The sequence below is a fragment of the Lycium barbarum genome, chromosome 5 (genome assembly GCF_019175385.1).
Source record: "Lycium barbarum isolate Lr01 chromosome 5, ASM1917538v2, whole genome shotgun sequence".
Classification (NCBI taxonomy): domain Eukaryota; kingdom Viridiplantae; phylum Streptophyta; class Magnoliopsida; order Solanales; family Solanaceae; genus Lycium; species Lycium barbarum.
The window spans coordinates 11,492,857-11,516,264 of NC_083341.1; the positions used below are offsets into that span (position 1 = coordinate 11,492,857).

At 32.3% G+C, this 23,408-nt stretch overlaps 1 protein-coding gene across 1 annotated transcript; it reads left to right on the forward strand.

Moving 5' to 3' along the window:
* The first annotated feature begins 2,990 nt into the window (after positions 1-2,990).
* On the forward strand, positions 2,991-8,833 carry LOC132640454 (glutamate dehydrogenase A-like). Its single transcript, XM_060357050.1, has 9 exons — positions 2,991-3,333; positions 4,102-4,215; positions 5,218-5,439; positions 5,550-5,624; positions 6,254-6,370; positions 6,465-6,715; positions 7,583-7,658; positions 7,735-7,821; positions 8,480-8,833. Exons 1-9 carry the CDS (start codon positions 3,226-3,228, stop codon positions 8,663-8,665), a joined length of 1,236 nt encoding a protein of 411 aa, XP_060213033.1. The 5' UTR covers positions 2,991-3,225; the 3' UTR covers positions 8,666-8,833.
* Positions 8,834-23,408: the final 14,575 nt, after the last annotated feature.

A 23,408-nucleotide genomic window follows, 5' to 3' on the forward strand; every position in this document is an offset into this window, starting at 1 on the left:
AGAGTTGTGAGTGGAACACTATTGTTGGGTGTGGAAACCCTATACCTCGAATTCAAGAGGATGGAACGTCAAAAAGGTAATGCTTCTGCACTCTAATCATTCATAATAGTGAATTGATGAGTTCTTGGGAGAATAGTAAATGGGTTTAGTAAAGAGAATTACACGAACTAGTAGGGTTTTGGATTGTTGACTTGAGATTGTTATAATGATATGGGTGATGGAGAATGATGTTAATTACACCTAATTGAGATTGTAGAATCACCTAGAAGTAATAGAATGGGAATTGAGTGAAGAAACACCATTAATGGAGATTGTGGAGCTTTATGCCCACTAAGTGTTTGATAAAATGCTTAGATGACCAAAGCATGAATATTATTGCTAATATAGAATCCCTTTGACTTGTATTGATATAGATCAAAGTTGAAAGGGTTGACGAACATTGTATTACGGTCAAAGGCTGGAATAAAGGTATGTGAGGCTAACTATCTACGTTAGGGAATATTTATGATTCTCCCTACGCCTCATTCTTCATACTTGTCAGTAATTTGATTCAGAATATAGTTTAGCCCGAGTTTCATGATATGATATAGAACTGCTATCTTTTAGGGTTGCAGTTACAAAATTCGTTCATGGTTGTCACTTTGAACATCATGAACTCAACACGTAATTTTTATAGACTTATGCATTGTTATCACATGAGTCTCAGTCAGTGTATAACCCGTTATTTGCATGAGTCCCATAATCAGAAACAGTTATCATGCTATCAGCTATAGCCAGTGTCAGTATTGTAAATTGTTAATGTTGAACACCTGTATCTGTATTTTTGGGCCCTAGGCCACAGTTTATGCATACGTATTGCTTGGGCCTGAGGCCACAGTTTTTGTGCACATTATTTGGGCCCTAGGCCATAGTTATATTTACAGTTTTACAAGTGATTCTTCATCCAGAACAGGGAGTACTTCAGCTTCTTGCTTTCCTGTTTAGTTCAGTTTCAGTTCCAGTATTTTATTGCTTCAGTTGCTTTACATACTAGTACAATTCAAATGTGTTGATGTCCCTTTTATTGCTTGGGGACCTGCATCGAGATGCAGGCAACGATATACAGGTTGACGACTCAGCTATTTAGGAGTGCACGTATCAGCTACTGGTGAGCCCCAAATTCCTTCGGGGCGTTGTCAGCTATTCAGTTATTTCAGTTTATAGATAGCTCTATTATTCAGCACTCTTAGAGGCTTCATAGACACAGTTCAGACAGTCAGATATTTGTCAAGTTAGCCTTGTAAACAGTTATACTCAGTCGTTCAGTTGTTTTGGTTTAGCCATGTTAGCTACTTTCATATCACTATTATGAGATTCATTCTTATGAATATAAGATACTATCTTATTGGTATAAACTACCTTATTGGTATATACCGCTATATATATATATATTCTATATTCATATATCTGTAGATATGTCAACTTTGCATTAGTAAGAGAGTTCAGATTGTCTAAGCATTTCCGCATTATGATATTCCAGTTAGATTTTTAGTTAATCAGCATGTGTTAGTTTTATTTTATAAATTAGTTATGTTTTGGTATCACATGTTGATTCAGCCAGCCAGTTGGTTCGCTCGGTCACATGCAGTCAGGCATCAAGTGCCGTGTTACGTCCAGACCCAGGTTCGGGGCGTGACAAAACCCCACAAAGCAAGCCTCGTGCGACGAGCTCAAATTGAGGAAGTTGTTAGTGAGAAAAATCGATCCAGGTATCCTATGTGGGAAATCACTCGTTGAACTAACTCAACCACCCTTACAGGCCCACTACATAAGTTATACGACTATAATTTATTTTTTTATGTTTAACCAGACGATGTAGTTCGTAAGACTTTACTTATCTTCCCTTGTTTAGCTTTCCACAAGATATCTTGTTTTTAATCAAGTTATACATGCTGATAGCATTTTTTTTCTACAGTATTTAGCAAATTTTAACTTGTGATGCGTGATGCCAGGTTTTTATGATTTTTATCAAACTATTAATGTTAGTAACATTATATTTCTGTATAGTTATTTCGTAAGCAATATGCCCATATAATTATTTTTTATTTGTAGAAAATGTTTTCCATATTTTTTTGGGCCAAAAATGGCGCTTTTATTTGGTAAAAGTTGAGGAAAAAGAGGAGAGCATACGGCTGTGCAAAGTCCCGGAGAGCTCGTGATCAATTTACTACTCCTATATCGTAGGGCTACAAGGTTTAAATAGGTAAAAAATTATTATACCGGTTTTTACATCTAACCAATTAATATATATCACATCTTGATATATTTTATATTATTTAACTATGGTTAATTAATATTTTCTCGATCCATTTTTACCTATTCATATTTGATTTGACGCACCCTTAAAGAGCAATAAATAAAATGATAGTTTTATTATATCACTCTAATAATTATAAATCATTTTAAGTAATTGAAATCAATCAAACATACTTTAAAAGTTGTGCAACACTAACAATCCTTGAAGTTTTAAATTCAATGATTAAACTTAAACAAGTAAAAATGAATATATATTTTTAGCATACTGAACAATCAAAAAATGGACGGAGGGACAAATATATATTTTCACTTTATTAAATCATTTTACTATAGTAACTTAATTAGATTTGGTGTAAAATCTTGGTATGAGTAAGCATTTACGTTTTTACACCTATCCTCGCTAGAGATCAAATTGCCACATAAGCTTTTATTGCTCCAATCTTATTTTTACTTTATTAAATTATTTGTCTATAGTAATCTAATTAGGTTTGGTGCAAAAAACTCGGCGTGAGTAAACATTTACGTTTTAACAGCTATCCTCGTTAGAGATCAAATTGCCACATAAGCTTTCACAGTTACAATCTTATTTTCACTTTATTAAATTATTTCACTGTAGTAATCTAACTAGGTGTGAGTAAGCATTATGTTTTAACGGCTATCCTAACTATAGATCAAATTGCCACATAAGCTTTCACACTAATTTCCTTTTTTTGTGATCACCCTAATACCCAAATTCCCTATTTTTCAGTTGATTAACACTGCCTCATTACCCATCTAATTTCATACCTACATTAATACTACTATATAAGAGTAGTATTATTTCAAGAATTTAAGATCAAGAAAATTTCCATTTTGTTTTTATTTTTATCATTTTTTACAATCTTGATCTACTATTTTTTTTTTTTTTTGGGTGTTCTTGTTTAGGCAGTCATGAATGCACTTGCAGCTACAAATCGTAATTTTCGACAAGCAGCTAGAATTCTTGGTTTGGATTCTAAACTTGAGAAGAGTCTTTTGATCCCTTTTAGAGAAATTAAGGTATATAGAATGAATTAATTGATGTATATTAGTGTTAAGTTGCAATCTTGTTTTGAGAATTGTCATGTTGTTATTGAATCTTTTTGAGAAGAATGTTGAGAATGGTGATGTTTTGGAAAACCAGACAAATTCTGTAGCTAGACAGCAAAATTGGTCGCTAATCCTGACATAATCGCGTGGTTGTCTATTCTTCCATGCGTATTGCTGTTGCTCCGTATCTTTGCTCATTTGCTGTCATTTTCCTTTATATATTTTATGATTTTTTTAATGTCTGCGTCCAATTCCCTTTCTTTGTTTTTTTTTTCTTTTTTCCTTTTTTTCTTTTTTTTTTCTTTGATTTTCTTTCCTTTCGAGCTGAGGGTCTTTCGGAAACAGCCTCTCTGTTTCTGCGTACATCTTACCCTCCGTAGACACCACTTGTGAGATTACACTGGGTATGTTGTTGTTGTTGTCGTTAATTTTGTTAGGTACGAGTGGTTTAGCGACCAAGTTCATAGCTAATTCCATTTTTTTTTTGAGTGGTTTGAGTGAAGAACTCGAATTTTCCTTCTTTTTCCTCAGGATTTTGATGAAACTAGTTGAAATGTGACTGTTACACTGAAAAAATATCAAGGAGTGGACATTTTTATTTATTTATTGAGATTTTTTAATCAAGTTGAAATGTATAATTGATTATTCTAAAATTTTAAACAATTATCAGGTGTACACATTTATTTGTATTTGTTTAGTATTGGATTAGATTGGTTAATGAGTTTAGTATTTGATCAGGTGGAATGCACAATTCCAAAGGATGATGGGACGTTAGTTTCCTATGTCGGATTTAGAGTACAACACGATAATGCTCGCGGACCCATGAAAGGAGGAATCAGATACCATCCTGAGGTTATTTTTCCCCTCATTCTTTCTCCATTTTGTCCTTTTACTTGAATGTTGAACTTAATGCTTGTCTTAATATTGATTGAACTTTTCTCGTGATAAGTTTCATTTATTTTTAATACTCATAGGAAATGTTGTGCTTAGCGAAAAATGCAACTTTGTATGTCTAAAGGGTTTTTCAGGAACTGAACTCGAACCAGCGCCTCTAGGGAAAAAACAGATGTACTGAACTACTTTTCATTTTGATTGTGCTGCTAGTTTCTTTAAAAATTGAATGTACGTAGTATTGCTTTTAGTATGCTGTCCGAATAAATTTTTTCCAGGTTGGATAAACATTGGTATTTCATTGAACAAATTATTATATGTAAGAGCAGAGAGATTGTAAGTGAAAAGAAGTAAGAGTAGATTTAGGAGAAAGAGAGGGGAGATTATATGTAACGAGAAAAAAAAAAAAGAGATTTAGGAAGTAAGATGTCTAAAGAAGAGTAAAACTTAGAAGGAATCCTGATGCCAAAGGCACAAATATGGTTGGAACATGCCAACTTTGTATTACAACTCAAGTTTGATCTATAAATTCAAAGGAAGGGGTGTTTATAGGGATTGGTTAGAAGTAGTTCTCAGTATTTGTGAGTACAACACCTAAAAGGGTTAGCTTTGATGGGAAGATTGCCTTGGTTATCTGTGTTTGGGGGTAGTAAAATATAATACTAGTAGGTCTTTACATATAAAATTTAGCTTTTGCTTATTGAAATAAACTGTGTTGGAAAATTGTTTTCCTCAAAGAAATTACTTAACATTGATTAAAATGGATGCTAGAATGACCATGAACAAGCAAGTCTTCCATCATTTCATGATTACATCTCCTCAACTAAGTTACTTTGCATTTCTTGTATTTGAATGTAGAACAAAGTCAGTGGTTGTGTTGGTTACCTCAATACAATATATTTCAATTTGTTTATGTTTCTAGAATAGAATTTGCACTAAGATGGTTGAACTTTCTTTTACAAGGTTGATCTTGATGAGGTGAACGCCCTTGCTCAACTAATGACTTGGAAGACTGCTGTAGCAGATATCCCATACGGGGGAGCAAAGGGTGGGATTGGCTGCATACCAAAAGAGTTAAGTTTGAGCGAATTGGAGCGCCTTACACGTGTTTTCACACAGAAAATTCATGACCTTATTGGAATTCATACTGATGTCCCTGCACCTGATATGGGCACTAATGCTCAGGTTAGTGATACAATTTCTCTGATGTAACTTTGTGAGAACATATTCTTCTTTGTGGTGCTTCAGAATATAAAGAAAAAAAAAATGTACTTATATGGTGTTTCCTACAACAGACCATGGCTTGGATTTTGGACGAGTACTCAAAATTTCATGGCCACTCTCCTGCAATTGTGACCGGGAAACCAGTTGTAAGCTTTTGCTGTAAATTATTAAATTCCTTATGTGCTATTACGTTCAAACTTATCCGAGAAAATGACAAAAATGGTCCCTTATCTTTGGTAGCAGGTCCAAATAGTCCCTTGAGTATCAATTGAGCAGTTTTGATCTTTTAAGTTTGCCAAAAGTGTGCATTTTTGGTCTCCGTCCGTATTTATCAAACTCTAATTGTTAAATTTAATCGAAACTGTGAAAACATAAACTATTTAGCAGGAACTCACATTTGGGAATATTGATTTTATAGTTTATGTTATTTTTGGACTATATCAAGAGTCTGGTGCAATTTTTGAGGCACAATTTTTGTGTCTGCTGTAGTTTTTTTATGTTGGGGTTTCTGGAATTTTGATGGAGATTTCTGGTTAATTTATTTGCACAGCTCTTGTTAAATTTAACAATTAGAGTTTGGTAAATATTTGATGGAGACCAAAAGTGCTATCAATTGACAAACTTAAAGGATGAAAACGGCTCTGTTGATACTTAAGGGAATATTTTGAACCTACTACCAAAGATAAGGGCAGGGACCATTTTTGTCATTTTCTCAAACCTATCCTATTGGAATTAAATGAGTTATTTGACAATCCTTTTCCACTATTTTTCCTAGGACCTTGGGGGTTCGTTGGGTAGGGAGGCTGCAACAGGGCGTGGTTGTGTTTATGCTGCAGAAGCATTACTTGCTGAGCATGGGAAGCAGATTAAGGATTTGACTTTTGCAATTCAGGTAGAATTTTTTATTTGTTCAATTCTAGCAGCCATGATATTGCACAAATAGTAAGTTGAAGTGATCCTAAAAATATTTTTTTTGGCATCCTAAGGGGTTCGGGAACGTAGGATCATGGGCAGCAAAGCTTATTCATGAGAGAGGCGGCAAAGTAGTTGCAGTTAGTGATATCACCGGAGCAGTCAAGAATCAGAATGGTCTTGATATACCGGCTTTGCTTCGTCATAAAGAAGCAACAGGGAAGCTAATTGATTTCAACGGTGGCGATGTAATGAGTTCAGATGAATTGCTTACACACAATTGCGATGTTCTTATACCCTGCGCCTTGGGAGGAGTTTTGAACAGGTACAAATCCTCATTGTGCTTATCAATTATTTCGTCTTTGTTAATCTGACTAACTTAGTTCTTGTATTTCTTTCCCGATGGTAGTGAAAATGTTGAAATCATGAATTGGTCAGCGTGTAGGTGGCATAACTAAGGATGAAAAAAGACAAAACTAATTGTAGGCCTTATTAGCATGATAGCATCAATAGCTGGAGTCCTTTCCCCTATTCACAGTCAAACCTCTCTATATCAATGTTGTTTGTTCTGATATTTTTTGGCTGCTATAGCGAAATGCTGTTATAGAGAACATATAATCGAGTCAGACCTCTATATAACAATAATCCTCTATAACAACATTTCACTATAACAACCATGTTTTCAGTGGAACCGAGCTTTCATGTTATGTTATATTATATGTTCTCTATTACAACATTTTGCTATAGCAGCCAAAAAATATATCGGAGCAAACTACGCTGTTATGGAGAGGTTTGACTGTATAACATAACATGAAAGATCGGTTCCGCAGGAAACATGTCTGTTATGGTGAAATGTTGTTAATAGAGGATGATTGTTATAGAGAGGTCTGACTTTATCTTCTTTTTAGTGAAACTATGCTGAAATGATATTGTACTTCTTCCTAAAATTTATTTATCAAGAGTAAATTCTAAAATGGATTGTATGTACTTATTTTGTTTAATTTTAGTTTTCAATATTGGCAAAAATCAGTATCTTCTCCCCTGTTTAAATCTGTGTGGATATACATAACTGGAGTTTTTTGCTGCTTGAATGTCTTCCTTATTCTGTATCATTTTAAGATATACATGTGAACGTATTATACCCACTGAAGTGTTCTCATCTTTCCTTGTCTATTCTGATTTTCCTGCGAAGAGAAAATGCTGATTATGTGAAGGCCAAGTACATCGTAGAAGCAGCAAATCATCCGACTGATCCAGAAGCTGATGAGGTACCACTTTTTGCAGGTTTTCTAGTTTGTTAGACTAGCATGATAATAATGTCTAACATGAGACTGCCTTCTGCAGATTCTGTCAAAGAAAGGTGTTATAATACTTCCCGACATATATGCTAATGCTGGAGGTGTGACCGTTAGTTATTTTGAGTGGGTTCAGGTAAAATCATCTATACGTGACATCCTAAATTTTTCCGCTTGATATTACACCAGAAAACGTATGCGAGGTTAAGGTCAAATGTTATCTTTTCAAGATATTAGAGTATATTTAGTTGGAATTCTCTAATCTTTACGAAATACTAGTTTTTTCCGCATGTAAGAGTATAGTTTAGTGGATTCGCTTACAACAACTTAAAGATCATAATCACTAATTTGAACTCTCCAGTTTCATAATTGATGGCAACTCTGCATTGCGTCACTCTTATCAATCACGGTGTTCAGTTGACCTGCACCAATTGAAGCCTCTAGCATTGGAATTAGGTGCTGATGTTTGTATACAATCAGACCTCTCTATAACAACCATCCTCTATGACAACATTTCACTATAATGGTCAAGTTTTTTGGAACTGATTTTCATGTTATGTTATATTATATGTTCTCTATAATAACATTTTCGCTTTAGCAGCCAAAAAATATCCGGACAAACGACACCGTTATAGAGATGTTTGATTGTAGTAGTCAATGAATCTCGTCCATGATTCTTTATATATATATATGCTCTAGCATTGTCCCTAAAAACATAGCTGAAACCTTCAAATGTTGAGATCAAAGTGCTTTTGTTTTGTAGATGTTATTTTTATGTTCTTTCTCATGTGCAGAATATTCAAGGCTTTATGTGGGATGAAGAGAAGGTTAACCAGGAGCTTAAGAAGTACATGACAAAAGCCTTCCATAATCTCAAAAACATGTGCCAGACGCACAATTGTAATCTTCGAATGGGTGCCTTCACATTGGGGGTGAATCGCGTTGCGCGTGCCACACAATTGAGAGGTTGGGAGGCGTAATTATATTCACCTATTTGTTGCAGCTGAATATTTAAACGATTGGTCTAACTTTTATAAACGGGAAAGATGTATATTCGCTGTTTTCCCTACATTTTTAAGCATGTTCAAAACATTTATGAAAGCTATAAAATGTACTTGAAGGGATTTTTGGTGAGTACACTTAATGTATGTTGGTAGCAGAATTGGTAGTGACATTTAGGGGTGGTCATGGTTCGGTTTGAGTCGGTTATTGATTAAAATCATAATCAAATCAATTTGGTCGATTTTTAAATGTCTAAAACCATAATCAAACCAAATAAAATAGTAATCACTGATTTGGTTATTGTCGTTTGGTTGGATTTTTCGGTTTATGACTAGCAGCCATGAGACTTATCAGTAAAACATTAAAAAGTTGAAAAGGACATGTCTTTTTTTTTTTTGTTCAAATGATAACTTTTATTTATAGTTTAAGATGGAACATACATCATAGAAACATTTTCACTATTAGTGATAGTGTAGTACTTAAGTTACCCAAAGTTGTTAAACTATCACATATAGAGCTAAAAACTAACTTAGTAGTGGCTGCACCATCTTTGTCATCTTAATACACATACTTGGAAATAAAGTAGAGCATAAGAGCTTTTAGTTGTTGTTACAAACATATATATTAGTTAAACATAAAGACTACCTAAATTAAAATGAAAATATATGAAATAAAAAAACTTTGTGTAATGATCCCAAACTTCGGGGCAGTACTTGCATTTTGCCCTCAATTCTCCCATTTTATTAAAAAAAAAAATTGTGTAATGATCTCAAATTTCAGATGTTTTTCTACTCGACTATAAGGAGTTGTTCTTTTCTGCTTTTTAGGAGGATTACCCACGGAAGAAGTATTAGGGCATTACCATGTGCTTGAGTTGCAGCAAATGCTGATGTTACCGAAATATCTTCTATAAGAACCTCCAAATCTACAACCTTTGTCTTTTTCATATGAAAAATATTAGAAGTTAAATGATTAAAAGGTATAAAATATTTATAATTATTTATGAAAAACTAATATTATACATATAAATAATTATAAAATTTATATATATAATTTATCGGTTTGGTTCGGTTATTAATTTGGTTATTTTTTGATAGAACTATAACCAAACCAAATATTATCGGTTTTTAAAATTTAAAACCAAATTAAACCAAACTAAACCAAATGTCGGTTTTTTTATTCGGTTTGGTTAAATTTTCGGTTTGATTTTGGTTCTAACCAAAACCGTGAACAACCCTAGTGACATTACTGGTGGTAGTAATAGTTGCATCTCCTTTGGCAACTTGGTGAATTAGCACTCTAATGAGCCCAAGCAATTAACACCAGAGGCGGAACTAGGACTTGAAGCTTATGAATTCGGGACTTTAGTTATTTGAAGTTACTGGATTCTGTATTATCCCATCATCCCTCGTGGTTTATGTGGCACTTTTCTCTTCTGGAGATTCAAAATATGTGATCTATGACCAATATTTTAAAATATATATTTTCATCATATAGACACTAGAAGAAGTGCAACTTACACTACTTGTTGTATAGTTTCTGAATATCTAAATTTTAATGTTAAAATATTGAGTTGATTTAATTCCATTTAGCTTTAAAAATTAGTCAAATTGACTTTCGAGAAGCAAAAACTACTATTTAATAGAGACAGGTGGAGAAATAATTTATATATATTGAATGAATTTTTAATGACAAATACATTATTTGGGCAAAGCAACTGGATTCACCAGCCTCATAATCTATAGTCTAGCTCCGCCCCTAATTAACACATGCTTAATCCTCTGCTTCCTCATTTCCCTCGATATAAATACCTATTACTTGCTCTGTCTCAATTTTTGTGATGCACTTTCTTTTTTAGTTTGTCCCAGAAAGAATGATACATATCTATATTTAAAACTAATTTAATTTAAAACTCCCCCTTGTACCCTTAATGAAATGACTTACAACCACACGAATATCTATGACTTGTTTTAGACCATAGGTTTCAAAAGTATGTCTTTCTTTCTTAAACTAGTGAATATGTCCGTGCGTCGCATGGTTATTTAAGAAAATTAAATATGACTAATTAATTATTTTATAATTTTTTTATTAAAACTATCTATTTTACTATTGATTAATTTTATTTCTCTACGCCAATTCCCCAATTGCAATACCATTGGTTGTTTCTTGATATAATTATTTTTTTAAGGTTGATTGCTTTTTTCTTATACCCGCCAGCCTCACGACGTTGTTACCTTGTTGTGTCATTTGCCAAAATTGGATGTATCTGTAATCACCGACAGAATGATATTATTGCATTAAGCAATTCAATCTCTGAGAACATTCCTTTGAAGCAGAAGAGATTTATCTAAACCAGTCCACTCAATTACTTAATTATAAGTTTTAGGAAACCTTTATCCTCGTGTGTTCAAAATTCTCTGTTGAATACTATCTCTTCTCTCGTACGAAATGATCAAGGAATACTCGGAAACACATCTCGAAGAATTTGGAGTAGGAACTCATAAAGAAACGATCTAATTAATAAGATACAAAATGAGAATTGTATCCATACGATTTTGCACTTCTCAACAAATATCATTAAAAGACGCACTTTGACGTTAAAAATGCATGCTCTTACAAATATTTGGAAAAGGAAGATATTGGGTAGCACTAAAGGCTTTTTCGTTAGTGAAATCTCTTTTTACCGGGAATTCAAAAAGTTATAACACGCCAAACAAAAATAAATAAGTAATAAAACGTTAGAATAATTTGAATCAACTTGAAAAAAGAATATAATTATTCTTAAGTAATTCAATTAGATATATTAAATTATAATAATTAGAGAAATTGGGTAAAAAAGTATTAAAAAAAATGAGAAAAAGGCATCTCTTGCTCAAGCAACTAAGTCTAAAATCCCTATCTTCTGCTGCCTCAAGCAATTAGTTAAGAAGAGAAGACAATATCAGGCATCAAGCATAATTATTGCATTAGCAAATGAAATGGTAAACAACTCGCCTCATTTGAGAAGCATAACTATTGCATTAGCAAATGAAATGAAATAGTAACTAATTAACTATTAACTAATTAACAAGAGAGTTTCTGAAAAATACTTTTAAATAAAAGGAACGTAGCATTTTAGAGAACAAAATGAATAAACTTTGGCGGGAGCTTAAAACTTTAGAGAACAAAATGAATAATCATCTGTTTCAATAACTCTTCCTTGAAACATTGAAACTGATAATCAAGTATAAGTATTCAACACAATTTATTAAAAACATAAGGTTAACATTTATTTATTAATTGCTAAAAATTGGGAAATCTATTGAACTAGGACAATCTGTAAATTTTAATTTTTGCTGTTTTTATTTTATATGTCAAAGTTTGATAGTTACTTTAATTTTAATTGAGAAGGAAATCAGCCCAAAAAATTCTGAAACAAATAAAAAAGAGATAAAATAAACTTACCTACACGACGAGTCCGGAGCCAAAATGGCATATTTTTACAGCAATTAGACCAAAATAGGCTGTCTTTTTTTTTTATACCCAAATGGGTATTTCGTTGATCATTCAACGAAATACCCCAGTTACTGTTCATAGCAGCAACTCTTTTTTTTTTTTTTTTTTTTTTTTTTTTGCTATTTCGTGGATTGATCCACGAAATAGCTTTTTTTTTTAATTTTTTTTTTGCATTTCGTGGAACAATCCACGAAATAGCTTTTTTTTTTTTTTTAATTTCGTGAAAAAAATGATTTGTTTTTTACATATCATGACACAATCCACGAAATAGATGTTTTTTTATTTTATTTCGTGAATAAAAAAAAAAAAGAAATAGGAAATTATAATTTTTTTTTTGTTTTTGCATTTCGTGTATTAAAAAACGAAATAGGATAATTTTTTTTCTAATTTCGTTCGTATAAAAAGGAAATTGGAAAATATATATATATATATATATATATATATATATATATATATATATATATATATATATTATTTCGTGTATTAATGAAGGAAATTGATTTGTTTTTTTATTTTTTTTGCATTTCGTAATCTAATGAAAGAAATAGGTTTTTTTTTTTTTTTTTGTATTTAGTGAATAAAAAAACGAAATAGGAAATTATATACATATATATATATATATATATATATATATATATATATATATATATATATATATATATATATATATATATATATATATTTTGCATTTCGTGTATTAAAAAATGAAATAGGAAAATAATTTTATTTTCATTTCGTTTATATAAAAATGAAATAGGAATATATATATATTTCATTCATGTACCAATGAAATATTTCGTGGATTGTTCCACGAAATGCAAAATAAAAAATAAAAAAAAAACATATTTCGTGGATTGTTCCACGAAATGCAAAAAAAAAAAAAAAAAAACAGTTTTATTTATATTAACGAAACTGTTTTATTTTTTAATTTAAAACTGTTTATTTTTTATTTTTTATTTTGCATTTCGTGAAACAATCCACGAAATATAAAAAAAAACAGTTTTTTTTATATATTTTTGAAATTGATCTTATATATATATATATATATATTCCAAATTGATTAAAAGCCATTTTTTATTTTTTTTAAAATATATTTTTCAAAAAACTTAGTGTTTAACTGTAAGGTTATTTTAGTCAACTTTATATATCGAGAAAATTAGTCAGCTTTATTTTCAAAAATTGAAACCGCAGAAGTGAAATTGACATTCACAGATACATTATCCCTGGATTTTTACGTTGAAATCTATTGCGTATCATCATCTTATAAGTAAATAAAACTGAAAATTTCATGCCAATTTGGGGAAAAATTGAAATTGAATGTGATAAAAGGCGTTTTTTTAAAAATCGGCTCGGCCAAACCGCCTTGCGGCACTTTGTGTGCATAGATCTCGGAAAAATACCCAAAATCAAAAAAAAAATCGCGTAAATCAGACGTCCGAGCGCAAAGTTATGACCATCTAAAGTTTGACGACTTTACAACTAGTTTTTCTCCCTATATTTTTTAGAATTATATTTATATTTAAAATAAAGTTATGTCTTGACTTTACAACTAATTTTTTTTTCGTTTATTAAAAAACGAAATAAGATTTGTTTTTTATTTCGTGAATATATAAATGTTTTTATAAATGAAACACAAAAATATATATATATTCATCCTATTTCATTGGTACATGAATGAAATATATATATATATATATATATATTCCTATTTTTTATTTTCCTATTTCGTTTTTTAATACACGAAATGCAAAATATATATATATATGTATATAATTTCCTATTTCGTTTTTTTATTCACTAAATACAAAAAAAAAAAAAACCTATTTCTTTCATTAGATTACGAAATGCAAAAAAAAAATAAAAAAACAAATCAATTTCCTTCATTAATACACGAAATAATATATATATATATATATATATATATATATATATATATATATATATATATATATATATATATATATATATATATATATATTCCAATTTCCTTTTTATACGAACGAAATTAGAAAAAAATTTATCCTATTTCGTTTTTTAATACACGAAATGCAAAAACAAAAAAAAAATATAATTTCCTATTTCTTTTTTTATTCACGAAATAAAATAAAAAAACATCTATTTCGTGGATTGTGTCATGATATGTAAAAAAAAATCATTTTTTTCACGAAATTAAAAAAAAAAAAAAAAAAAAGCTATTTCGTGGATTGTTCCACGAAATGCAAAAAAAAAATTAAAAAAAAGCTATTTCGTGGAACAATCCACGAAATAGCAAAAAAAAAAAAAAAAAAAAAAAAAAGAGTTGCTGCTATGAACAGTAACTGGGGTATTTCGTTGAATGATCAACGAAATACCCATTTGGGTATAAAAAAAAAAAAGACAGCCTATTTTGGTCTAATTGCTGTAAAAATATGCCATTTTGGCTCCGGACTCCCTACACGACTCACCCCCCATCACCCCCACTAGCTTACTAATCCACGTGCACGGTTATATTCTGACTTAAATTCAAAATTTAACTGTACCAAACACTAATCCACATTTATATATCTTTTTCTTTCACTTCTACAGATCATTTTTCATTTTTGCTCAGTTTACTTTTTTTTTAATTCAGTCCTTAATTTGATTGCGAAATTTTGAAGAAAAAGAAACAATTTACTTGCTATTTAAATTTTGTTGCCATTTGTTACTTACTTTAATTTCATGTCCTTTTGACGATTTCGATAAGTATTATGTTTTGCCGGAATAATATCAATATGTATAGTGATGAGGATGATGAAAGACTTGAGATGGTTTAGAAACGGGGATGCCATCATGTCATTAATCTTTTGTTACCATTATTTTTGTTGAATTCTTGTGTTGATCTTTCGTTGCTCCATTCGATAAGTATTATGTTTTGCAGTAATATTATTAATATGTATAGTGGTGAGGATGATGAAAGACTTGAGATGGTTTAGAAATGGGGATGGCATCATGTCGTTAATCTTTTGTTACCGCTGTTTTTGTTGAATTCTTGAGTTGATCTTTCGTTGCTCCAGGTTAATGATTCATGGAGGTGTTAATCTGAAATTGGAAAGCGGAGGACAACAACTAGCTCCATCTTCTACGTACTCATGAATAATTTAGTTCAACTGCAAATCACTCTCAATCAAAACTCTATAGATATTCTCTTTTATCTCACAACCCAATTTTTCCAGTTGCTGTGGAAAGGAAGGCAAGGGATTAGTTAGGAAGGGCGGTGCAAAATGATACCGTAATATAAGGTGCTTCGTGACAACATTCAGTGCATCAAAAGCCTGTTTGAGGTTGACGAGAAGAGGCGGAGTGAAAAGCATCCGTGCAATTTACGAAGCTGGTACCTAATGATACTACCTAATCATATAATTGACTCAATTTCTGACTTTGTGTTTAACAGTACTTTTTTTAACTTTTTAGATTTTTGTAATTGCTATGGATATTCCTTATGCTTTGAAGAGACAAAGCATGTCTCTATGGGTTTTGGTGGTAAGTTTTACATTAGGGTTAGTGGGTATCTTTTAATTATGCACTGTAATTGACTTAGTTTCTGAATCTATGTTTCAGTTTCAAATAAAGAAACTATTTATACGATAAAGTAAAAATCTTTCTAAAAATGGAGATAACAGTATTTCTTACTTCATTATGCCATGATGAGAGGACATTCAGAAGTATTTTAGTGTATCCGCTGAAATTTTAGTTTTATTTTTAAAAACATGTATGTAACATATATATGTGAATTTTGAAAATATGAATTGATCTTTTATAATTTCTTTCTCTAATATTTTTCATGCATCGCGCGAGTACTATACTGACATATATCTTTAAAGTTACTATAAATTATACTTTAGTGAAGAAATGGAGGTGTGCATAAGATTTTTGCAATTACGTTGGATATTTTAAATTTAATCTATTTATTTATAGTTTTTACAAAATCTACATAAATAACAACTTTTAAATAGAATTCTACCAGTTAATATAAATTTATATTGAAAGGCTTAAGCTGAATGATACCTCTGAAAATTTGTAAAAATGAATTTTAAGTTTGAAAATGAAATATGTGTAGACACGTAAGTTTTGATTATTGGAGTTAAATTGGACTATATTTTGCAAGATATATTAGTCTAGAAATATTAGGGGCGGATATAATTGAATTTAAAAATATATGAATTTAATTAAAGACGAATAGATAAAAATCGTTAAAAAAAGAGGAAATTTTCTAAAAGTAGTTTCTTATAGTTTAGGTTTATTCTAATATGATATGAAAAAAATATATGTCTTATTATAAGTAATTTGCATAAAATCACGTAACCGAAACTATAACAGATAAAGTCAAAAATAAGATATTGAACAATGAACGAATTTCAAGCAACAAATAAAATTATTAACTATAATTAAGACTTTTAGGTAGGGAATCTCTGTAATTTCTTATTCAAATACTACCCAGACTAACAGTTATTTAAAATATCGATAAAAGTATATGAAATAGCAAAGATATTTCACTTTAAACTAAATGGGGAGAGCATCAATTTATATAAAAAAAAAAGACGTATAAGTAGGATTAAAGAAATTATGAGCATATTTATAATTTGATGTAATTTAAATGATAAAACAAATTAAATATACTCAAAATTATTATTACTGATAAAATTAAATAGAATACTGAGAAATTAAAAAAAGTGTCCAAATAAAGAAATCAGGAGTAAGAAAAAATCCTATATTTCTATCTATATATTATGACAAGGCAAGTAATGAATGACAATTAAGTCAGGTGGCAAGCTTACACAATTGTTTGGCAATGTAATGATACAAAGTAATAAATATAATACAATATAATAACGATATACAAGGAACAAAGAATAAAAAAATTTAAAAACATTAGCATAGAAATACGAGGAATAAGACTGAAGCGCGCGTGTGTATAAATTCAGTATAAACATAGTTAATATTCTTCGCGCATTAATATTCAACAAAAATTATATATAATCAATGGTAATGGATAAAATATTTTTCACTTTACAATTTATAAAATGATAAGTTTTTTAATTTGATCAAGAAAATAAGATAATAATTTCTTAGTAATATTTTTCTCTAACACCTCTGCACATTGCGCGGGTATTATACTAGTGAGATTTAATGGGGAATGAACACGGGGATATTGCAAAAATAAAAATAAATCATCTTATATAGATTTTTAATAGAGAAATTAGGTAAAAAAAAAATGGGGAAAAAGATAAATAGAAATGGTAGCCATAGAGAGGTGTCACATCGTCTTGTCTATGCCTAGCTTTATATCATATATAGATTCCGTGCCTAGTTGACGAGTTATGAAATTTCATAGTTTTGATGATTTGATAAACATGCCAAGGACTAGGTCCTTGATCAGGTCCCCTAAAGACTGTACATCACATGACAGCTGTAAAGCTGTGTGCACTGTTCCGTCAGGCGATACCACGACAACACAACTGTATGCATGCTAAAAGAAAAAGACTAGTGTAACGTCTCTATTGAAGTCATATGCATCTCACATGATCCTCACATGCTCTCATTTGAGTTCTTATTTAAACAACATGTTGGCATTGTTTAACCTATCACTTGAGAACCTTAATATCCAGATCTTTACAAGTGCAACCGCTGTTCTCTTGGTGCTTTCAAGAACAAAGCTAAGACAAGTTCAAGGACCAGATCTCAACAACGGAAGATGTTTTGAGTCCTATAGTTGTCTAGTCTTTATTCTTATGATCTCTAAATTGTAAACCTACACTACTTCAAGAAGGGTTTTGTAGGTATTTTATTTTTATCAAGCTCTTGTTATAAATACTTGGCTAGAGTTAGTCATAGTGGTGTTAAGGTTCAGCTGGAGTTAGTTGAATCAATTTGGTGCTTGGCTAGAGTTAGTCAAGAAGATACTTGCAATAGAGTTATTGTAAGGGGAGGAATTAGTGGTCTAATTCCTAGGTTGCAAAAGCTTGTAATCTGAAACATTGCTCAGTTTAGTGAAGTTGGAAATCCTACTGAGGTAGGTCGTGGTTTTTAATCCCTTGAGCAAGGAGTTTTCTACGTAAATATCTTGCCTTAGTTGCATTGTGTATTTATATGTGAAAACAGTTCAGGGACCAGGTCTCTTAGACTGTTTTGGTGGATTTATCGGTTCTATCAATTGGTATCAGAATAGGTGCTTTCTAAAAGGTAACACCTAGAAAGAATATCTCGTTATGTATGATCCACCAAGTATTGAGAAAGGATAATATATCAATAGGCCACCAATATTCAATGGATAATATTATAGATGTTTGTGTGACTAGTGTTGCAATAGATCCAAAGATAAAGGACGAGCAAAATGATGTTGACAGGGAGGTAATTCAAAAGGATATCAAAGCCAAAAACATACTTAGTAGCAGTCTGGGATTAGAATAATACAATTTTATTGCCCATTACAAAACTGCTAAAGACATTTGGAAGGCTCTCCAAAATACATATGAAAGAATAAATAGAGCAAAACAGTCTAGGATTGAGATGCTTACTACTGAATATGAGTTCTTCAAACTAAAGGATGGTGAGTCAATTTTTGATATGTATGCTAGATTCTCCTCAACCATTGACGAGCTTGGATCTTTGGGTAAAGGATATGAGGAAGAGTCCCTTAACCGCAAACTACTATGGGCATTACCAATATCATGGGAAAAGAAAGTGTGTACCATCGTTGAATCTGAATATTTGGAAAATATAATTCTTGATGAGCTTATATATGATCTCAAGACCTATAAGCTAAAAACAAAGATGAAGAAAACCAGAAGTGAAGAAGGAAGAACAGGAAAGTTACCAAGGATGAGGACAAAAATAACCCAGGAAATGAGGAGTCTAAATTAACTCTCATTGCCGAGGAACTGTCGAAAATAAGATGCTGCAGCAGAAATGCTCAAGAAGGAACAGAAAAGAACCAGGTCCCGGTCGACAAACTCAATTCAAAAACTACTGCGGACATCATGGTAGAAGAGGCTATGGCTACTTGGGAAGATGCCTCAGACAAATTTGAAGATGAAAATGTTGCTGGGGAGGCATCCTCGATGGATATTGACGGGAAGCTTCACAATACAATTCCTTTATTGCACTTATGGCAAAATCTGAAGATGAGGATGACAATGAGGTAAATCTTCCTAATGTTCAAAGAAATCTAAAAAACTACTCTTTAAAGAAGTTAATATCTCTTGCAAATGTATTGATTGATGCATATCATATCCTTGTAAATGAGAAAAACTCTCTAAATGAGGAAGCTAATGTTTTAGGAAAAATAAGAGATGATATAGCAGTCACTATAGTGGATCTAAAGGAACACGTTGAGGCATTGTCTAGAGATAATGCTCTGTTAAACAGCCAAATGAAAAAATAGATAAACACGACGTGGAGAAAACAAGAAGGGGAGGGCAGTAAAATTCATCTTGAGATTGAAAGTAAACTTGAAAAGGCCAAGATGAGCCTCATTGATGAAGTAGATAAGAATTTAATAATTCAAAAGGAGCTAAAACAAGTTAAAATTGAACTTGAGAAGTCACTCTTTTGGACCTTGCCCTTAGATAAAACTGTTGGTACGCGCAATAATGATGATAGAAAACAGAGTTTTGGTGCTAAAAAGGTCAAGAATCCCTACAATATGTAGGGTGAATGTTCCTCTGTGACTCAAAACTAACGGGGTGCACTCATTATGATCATGCTGCTCATTATAAGGACTTAAGTAAAGCAAAATCTTAGTATGTACAAAAAAACAGAGAGGATGTTGAGAACAGACCAAGAAAATAGGGACCTAGTCCCGTAAGAAAAAGAGTGTGTTACCAGTATGGGCGAACAAACATATAGTTCACCCATTCTACCAGTACTTGGGACCTAAGTTGGTTTGGGTTCCTAAGTCCAACAAGTGATCATGTATAAAAGATGGAGTGAGAGAGGGGCAGTCAAAAGTGGTTGGTACATGGTGACTGCTCTAAGCAAATAATTGAAGAAATGGAGAATCTTCTTTCACTTAAAGCCTTAAAAAGTGGGAGCATGTCAAGTATTATCATGAAGAGATAATGTACTCTTCATGTAAGAAAAATTTGGTAAGACACTCTTCCATAGAATTGAATGTGCGTACCAAGTTGAAGATTTGAACTATAAGTGTGCTGAGTTGTGTTAGCCGCAAGGAGTTTAGTATGATAAATCTCATTCTGTCAACAGATGGTTACTTGATCTCTCTAAATGATGTAAATGAGAAGGATACTGGCTCTAAATGCATATCACTAGAATTGAGATGTGCAAGTTCTCTTCTGGTAAATCAACTTATGATGAAGAACCCAATCCTTATGAGATCAATAGCAAATAACAACAACTTCTGTCTAAGAAAAGAAAGACATGAATCCTAAAATATGTCAAGATGTTGTTGATGGAAGATGGTATTTTCATCATGACAGAGGAGGACAGAGTGAAAAGTTAAAATGATGACTCAAGCTGAGGATAGCAAATGAAGAAGGTATATCAAAGTGTCCAGAAGATGTAAAAGAACCTGCTTCTTTCAGCATTTGCAACCGAGCTCCACCTAAGTCTGAAGATATTACTTCTGATGCACCTTGGGCATAACAAATTTCTCTTATAATTGACATGAGAGAAGAAAAGGGAAGGGTATCTAGCTCATGGATAGTAATTCTGAAGAAGGAATGGCAAATAAGGAAAATCTTTCCTGGTTTTGCTATTAGTAGTCATCGAAAGGTAGTTTGATCAGTCAACCCAAGTGCAATCAAGGATTTGCTCAAAGGGTCAGGATGAAGAATGTTAAGATCACTGAGGTGTCAAGTGAATCTTTGTTGCATGCAAACAACCAGAAACCACTAATCCCTGTACTAAGTGCTAAGATGGATGGTAAAATTCAACCAAGTTCAAAGGGGTTCTCTTTGATAATAGCTAAGAGGAGACAACAATATCTTAAAGGAAGGAAGGACCTAGCTACTCTTTCTCAAGAGATAACATCAGTCTGTTGGACATGCTGAAGTCTTTTGAACTAGATTCCTTATGAATTTGAAGAGTGCTCATGGAATAAGATATCTTGAGTGAATATGAATGACCCTTTAGATACAAATAAGTAAATGACATGAGTTGAATATGTAATCAGAGATATCACCAAACCTTGAAATGGCATGTAATCTATAGAATTTGAGCAAAAGAGAGGCAACAGTCTTGACGATGTGGAATATCACCTTCTGAAGGACAATGTAAAAAGAATGACATTCTGCATGAGGGTATGCACCATATACCAGTTTGGACGCTTCTTCATCAAGGCTTTGAGTTGGGTGCATATTGAAAGAAATCAGTTGGAGTCGGTTTTGTTCAAGATCATCTAACGGTTCCTCTGTAACTGGCTATGATAAGAGAAAAGGTACAATACGTGAAGTTTTTTTTTAGAGATATCTAACTCACTCCTATACCATTACAGGTATGCTCACATGATAATCTCAGGACAACCTAACATTAGAGATATAACACTCATCAGAATTTTTGCTTAAGCTGTTGTCAAAAGTGTCAAAGGACCAGGTCCCTGTGACTTAAGTTAGTAGTATTGTCAAGCACTTACATATTTGTTAATTTTGCCTGAGTGCCACGTCACTATTAGTTCCCGCCTTTTCTAAAATGATCCAAATTGCTTCATCTTCTCAGAATCAAACCACTTGAAATGATTTTTTTTAAACCAATAAGAACCTATTTTCTCTTCTCCTCTTTAAGCCAAAAAGTCACTCTCTTTCTGTCTCTCCTCACTAATTCAAATCTTCAAACCCTTTTCATATTCTACTCCATCTCTCCTCTCCTAGCACATAATCAACCATGTCTAACCTACATTCTTCATCTCTTACCTCAACTAAAACCAACCCTGCACCCTCTTCTATCAAACCATTTATTTTGTTAGACCTAAAGTCAAACCCCTTTCCCTCAACATCTCAAAACTCGTCCGACCAATTGAATTCTGAATGTTAGTTGGGCGAAATTCTGAATGTCAGTTGGATGAATCTCAGTTGGGCGAAATTCTGGATGTCCCAGCTGAATGAATTAAAAAATGGGGAAATAACAAGGACATCAAGGCCTTAGACCACTTCAAGAGTATCACAGTCTGAATAGGAGAGTGGATGACCACTGAAACTCTGCACAAGAAACAGATGAAGCCATAATATAAGCTTCTATTCGAGCTAGTCAACAAAGTGGTACTGCCTAGGATCGAAAAGAAGTGCCTAGCATCTAAGAAGGACCTGTTCCTAATAGAGATACTAGACGGAGGACATTTCTTCAGCTTACCCTCATCATGGACGAGCACATGATGAAAGTTGTGGACACAAAAGATGACAAGCATGGTCTCCCTTATGGTTTCCTTCTGGCTAAAGTCTTTGATCCCCTCTTCCACAACATCTCAAAACTCATCCGACCAAAACCCTATCTCTTCTTCCCCTATGATAGATGTTCCCGGTCCCTCTACTACTGATCAGTGCTTAAATCATGAGAAAAATGCCTCCTCCGCCATAACCCTAAGATCTTCAGAAAAACCCGACTCACAAGGGAACATGAAAACCTTACAATACCTTGATCTCTCTGAGGAAATCGCTGAGAAGGATGACAGAATGGAGGTGACAAAGGATGACAGACTGGAGATGACAAGCAAGGGTATCACTGAAGATCACTCGATAGTGGAAGAGGACCTACTTAAAAAGGAAGCAGGGGTTTCAAAGGAAACATCTCCAAACTCAGGTAACTCAGATTCTCTTGATAGTGATAAAGTTATAGAGAAATGTGTTAATAGAGAACCTCTAAATGCTGGGTGTGAGGAGAATTTGAGTGCTCCTATAAATGAAGAGACTGTGGATGTCGTAGTTGCTGAGTGTGAACAAAGACATAGGGGTTCTGTAGTGGTTGAAAACATAGAGAAATTATTAGAAGAAAATATTGAATATGTGGGAATCAATGATGATTTTAGACATGAATTGCTAATGGAAAGTGATAATATAAGTGTTGGTTTGGAAAATGTTAGTGAATACCTTAATGACATTGTTAGAAAGGTTGTGAATGATGTTGCTGATGGAGAATCTGAAAAAATTTCTGTTGAAGAAGAGTTTGAGAAGGAAATTGTGGAGACTGAAAGGGAACAGGGAAATTCCAAAGGAACAACGGTAATGAAGAAAGGACCTAGTCCCGAAGGAGATTGTTGGG

Coding starts and splice junctions, on each gene's coding strand:
- LOC132640454 (XM_060357050.1), top strand. CDS start 3,226: ATGAATGCACTTGCAGCTACAAATCGTAATTTTCGACAAGCAGCTAGA. Junction 4,216..5,217: donor GAATCAGATACCATCCTGAG/GTTATTTTTCCC, acceptor TTCTTTTACAAG/GTTGATCTTGATGAGGTGAA. Junction 6,716..7,582: donor TTGGGAGGAGTTTTGAACAG/GTACAAATCCTC, acceptor TTTCCTGCGAAG/AGAAAATGCTGATTATGTGA.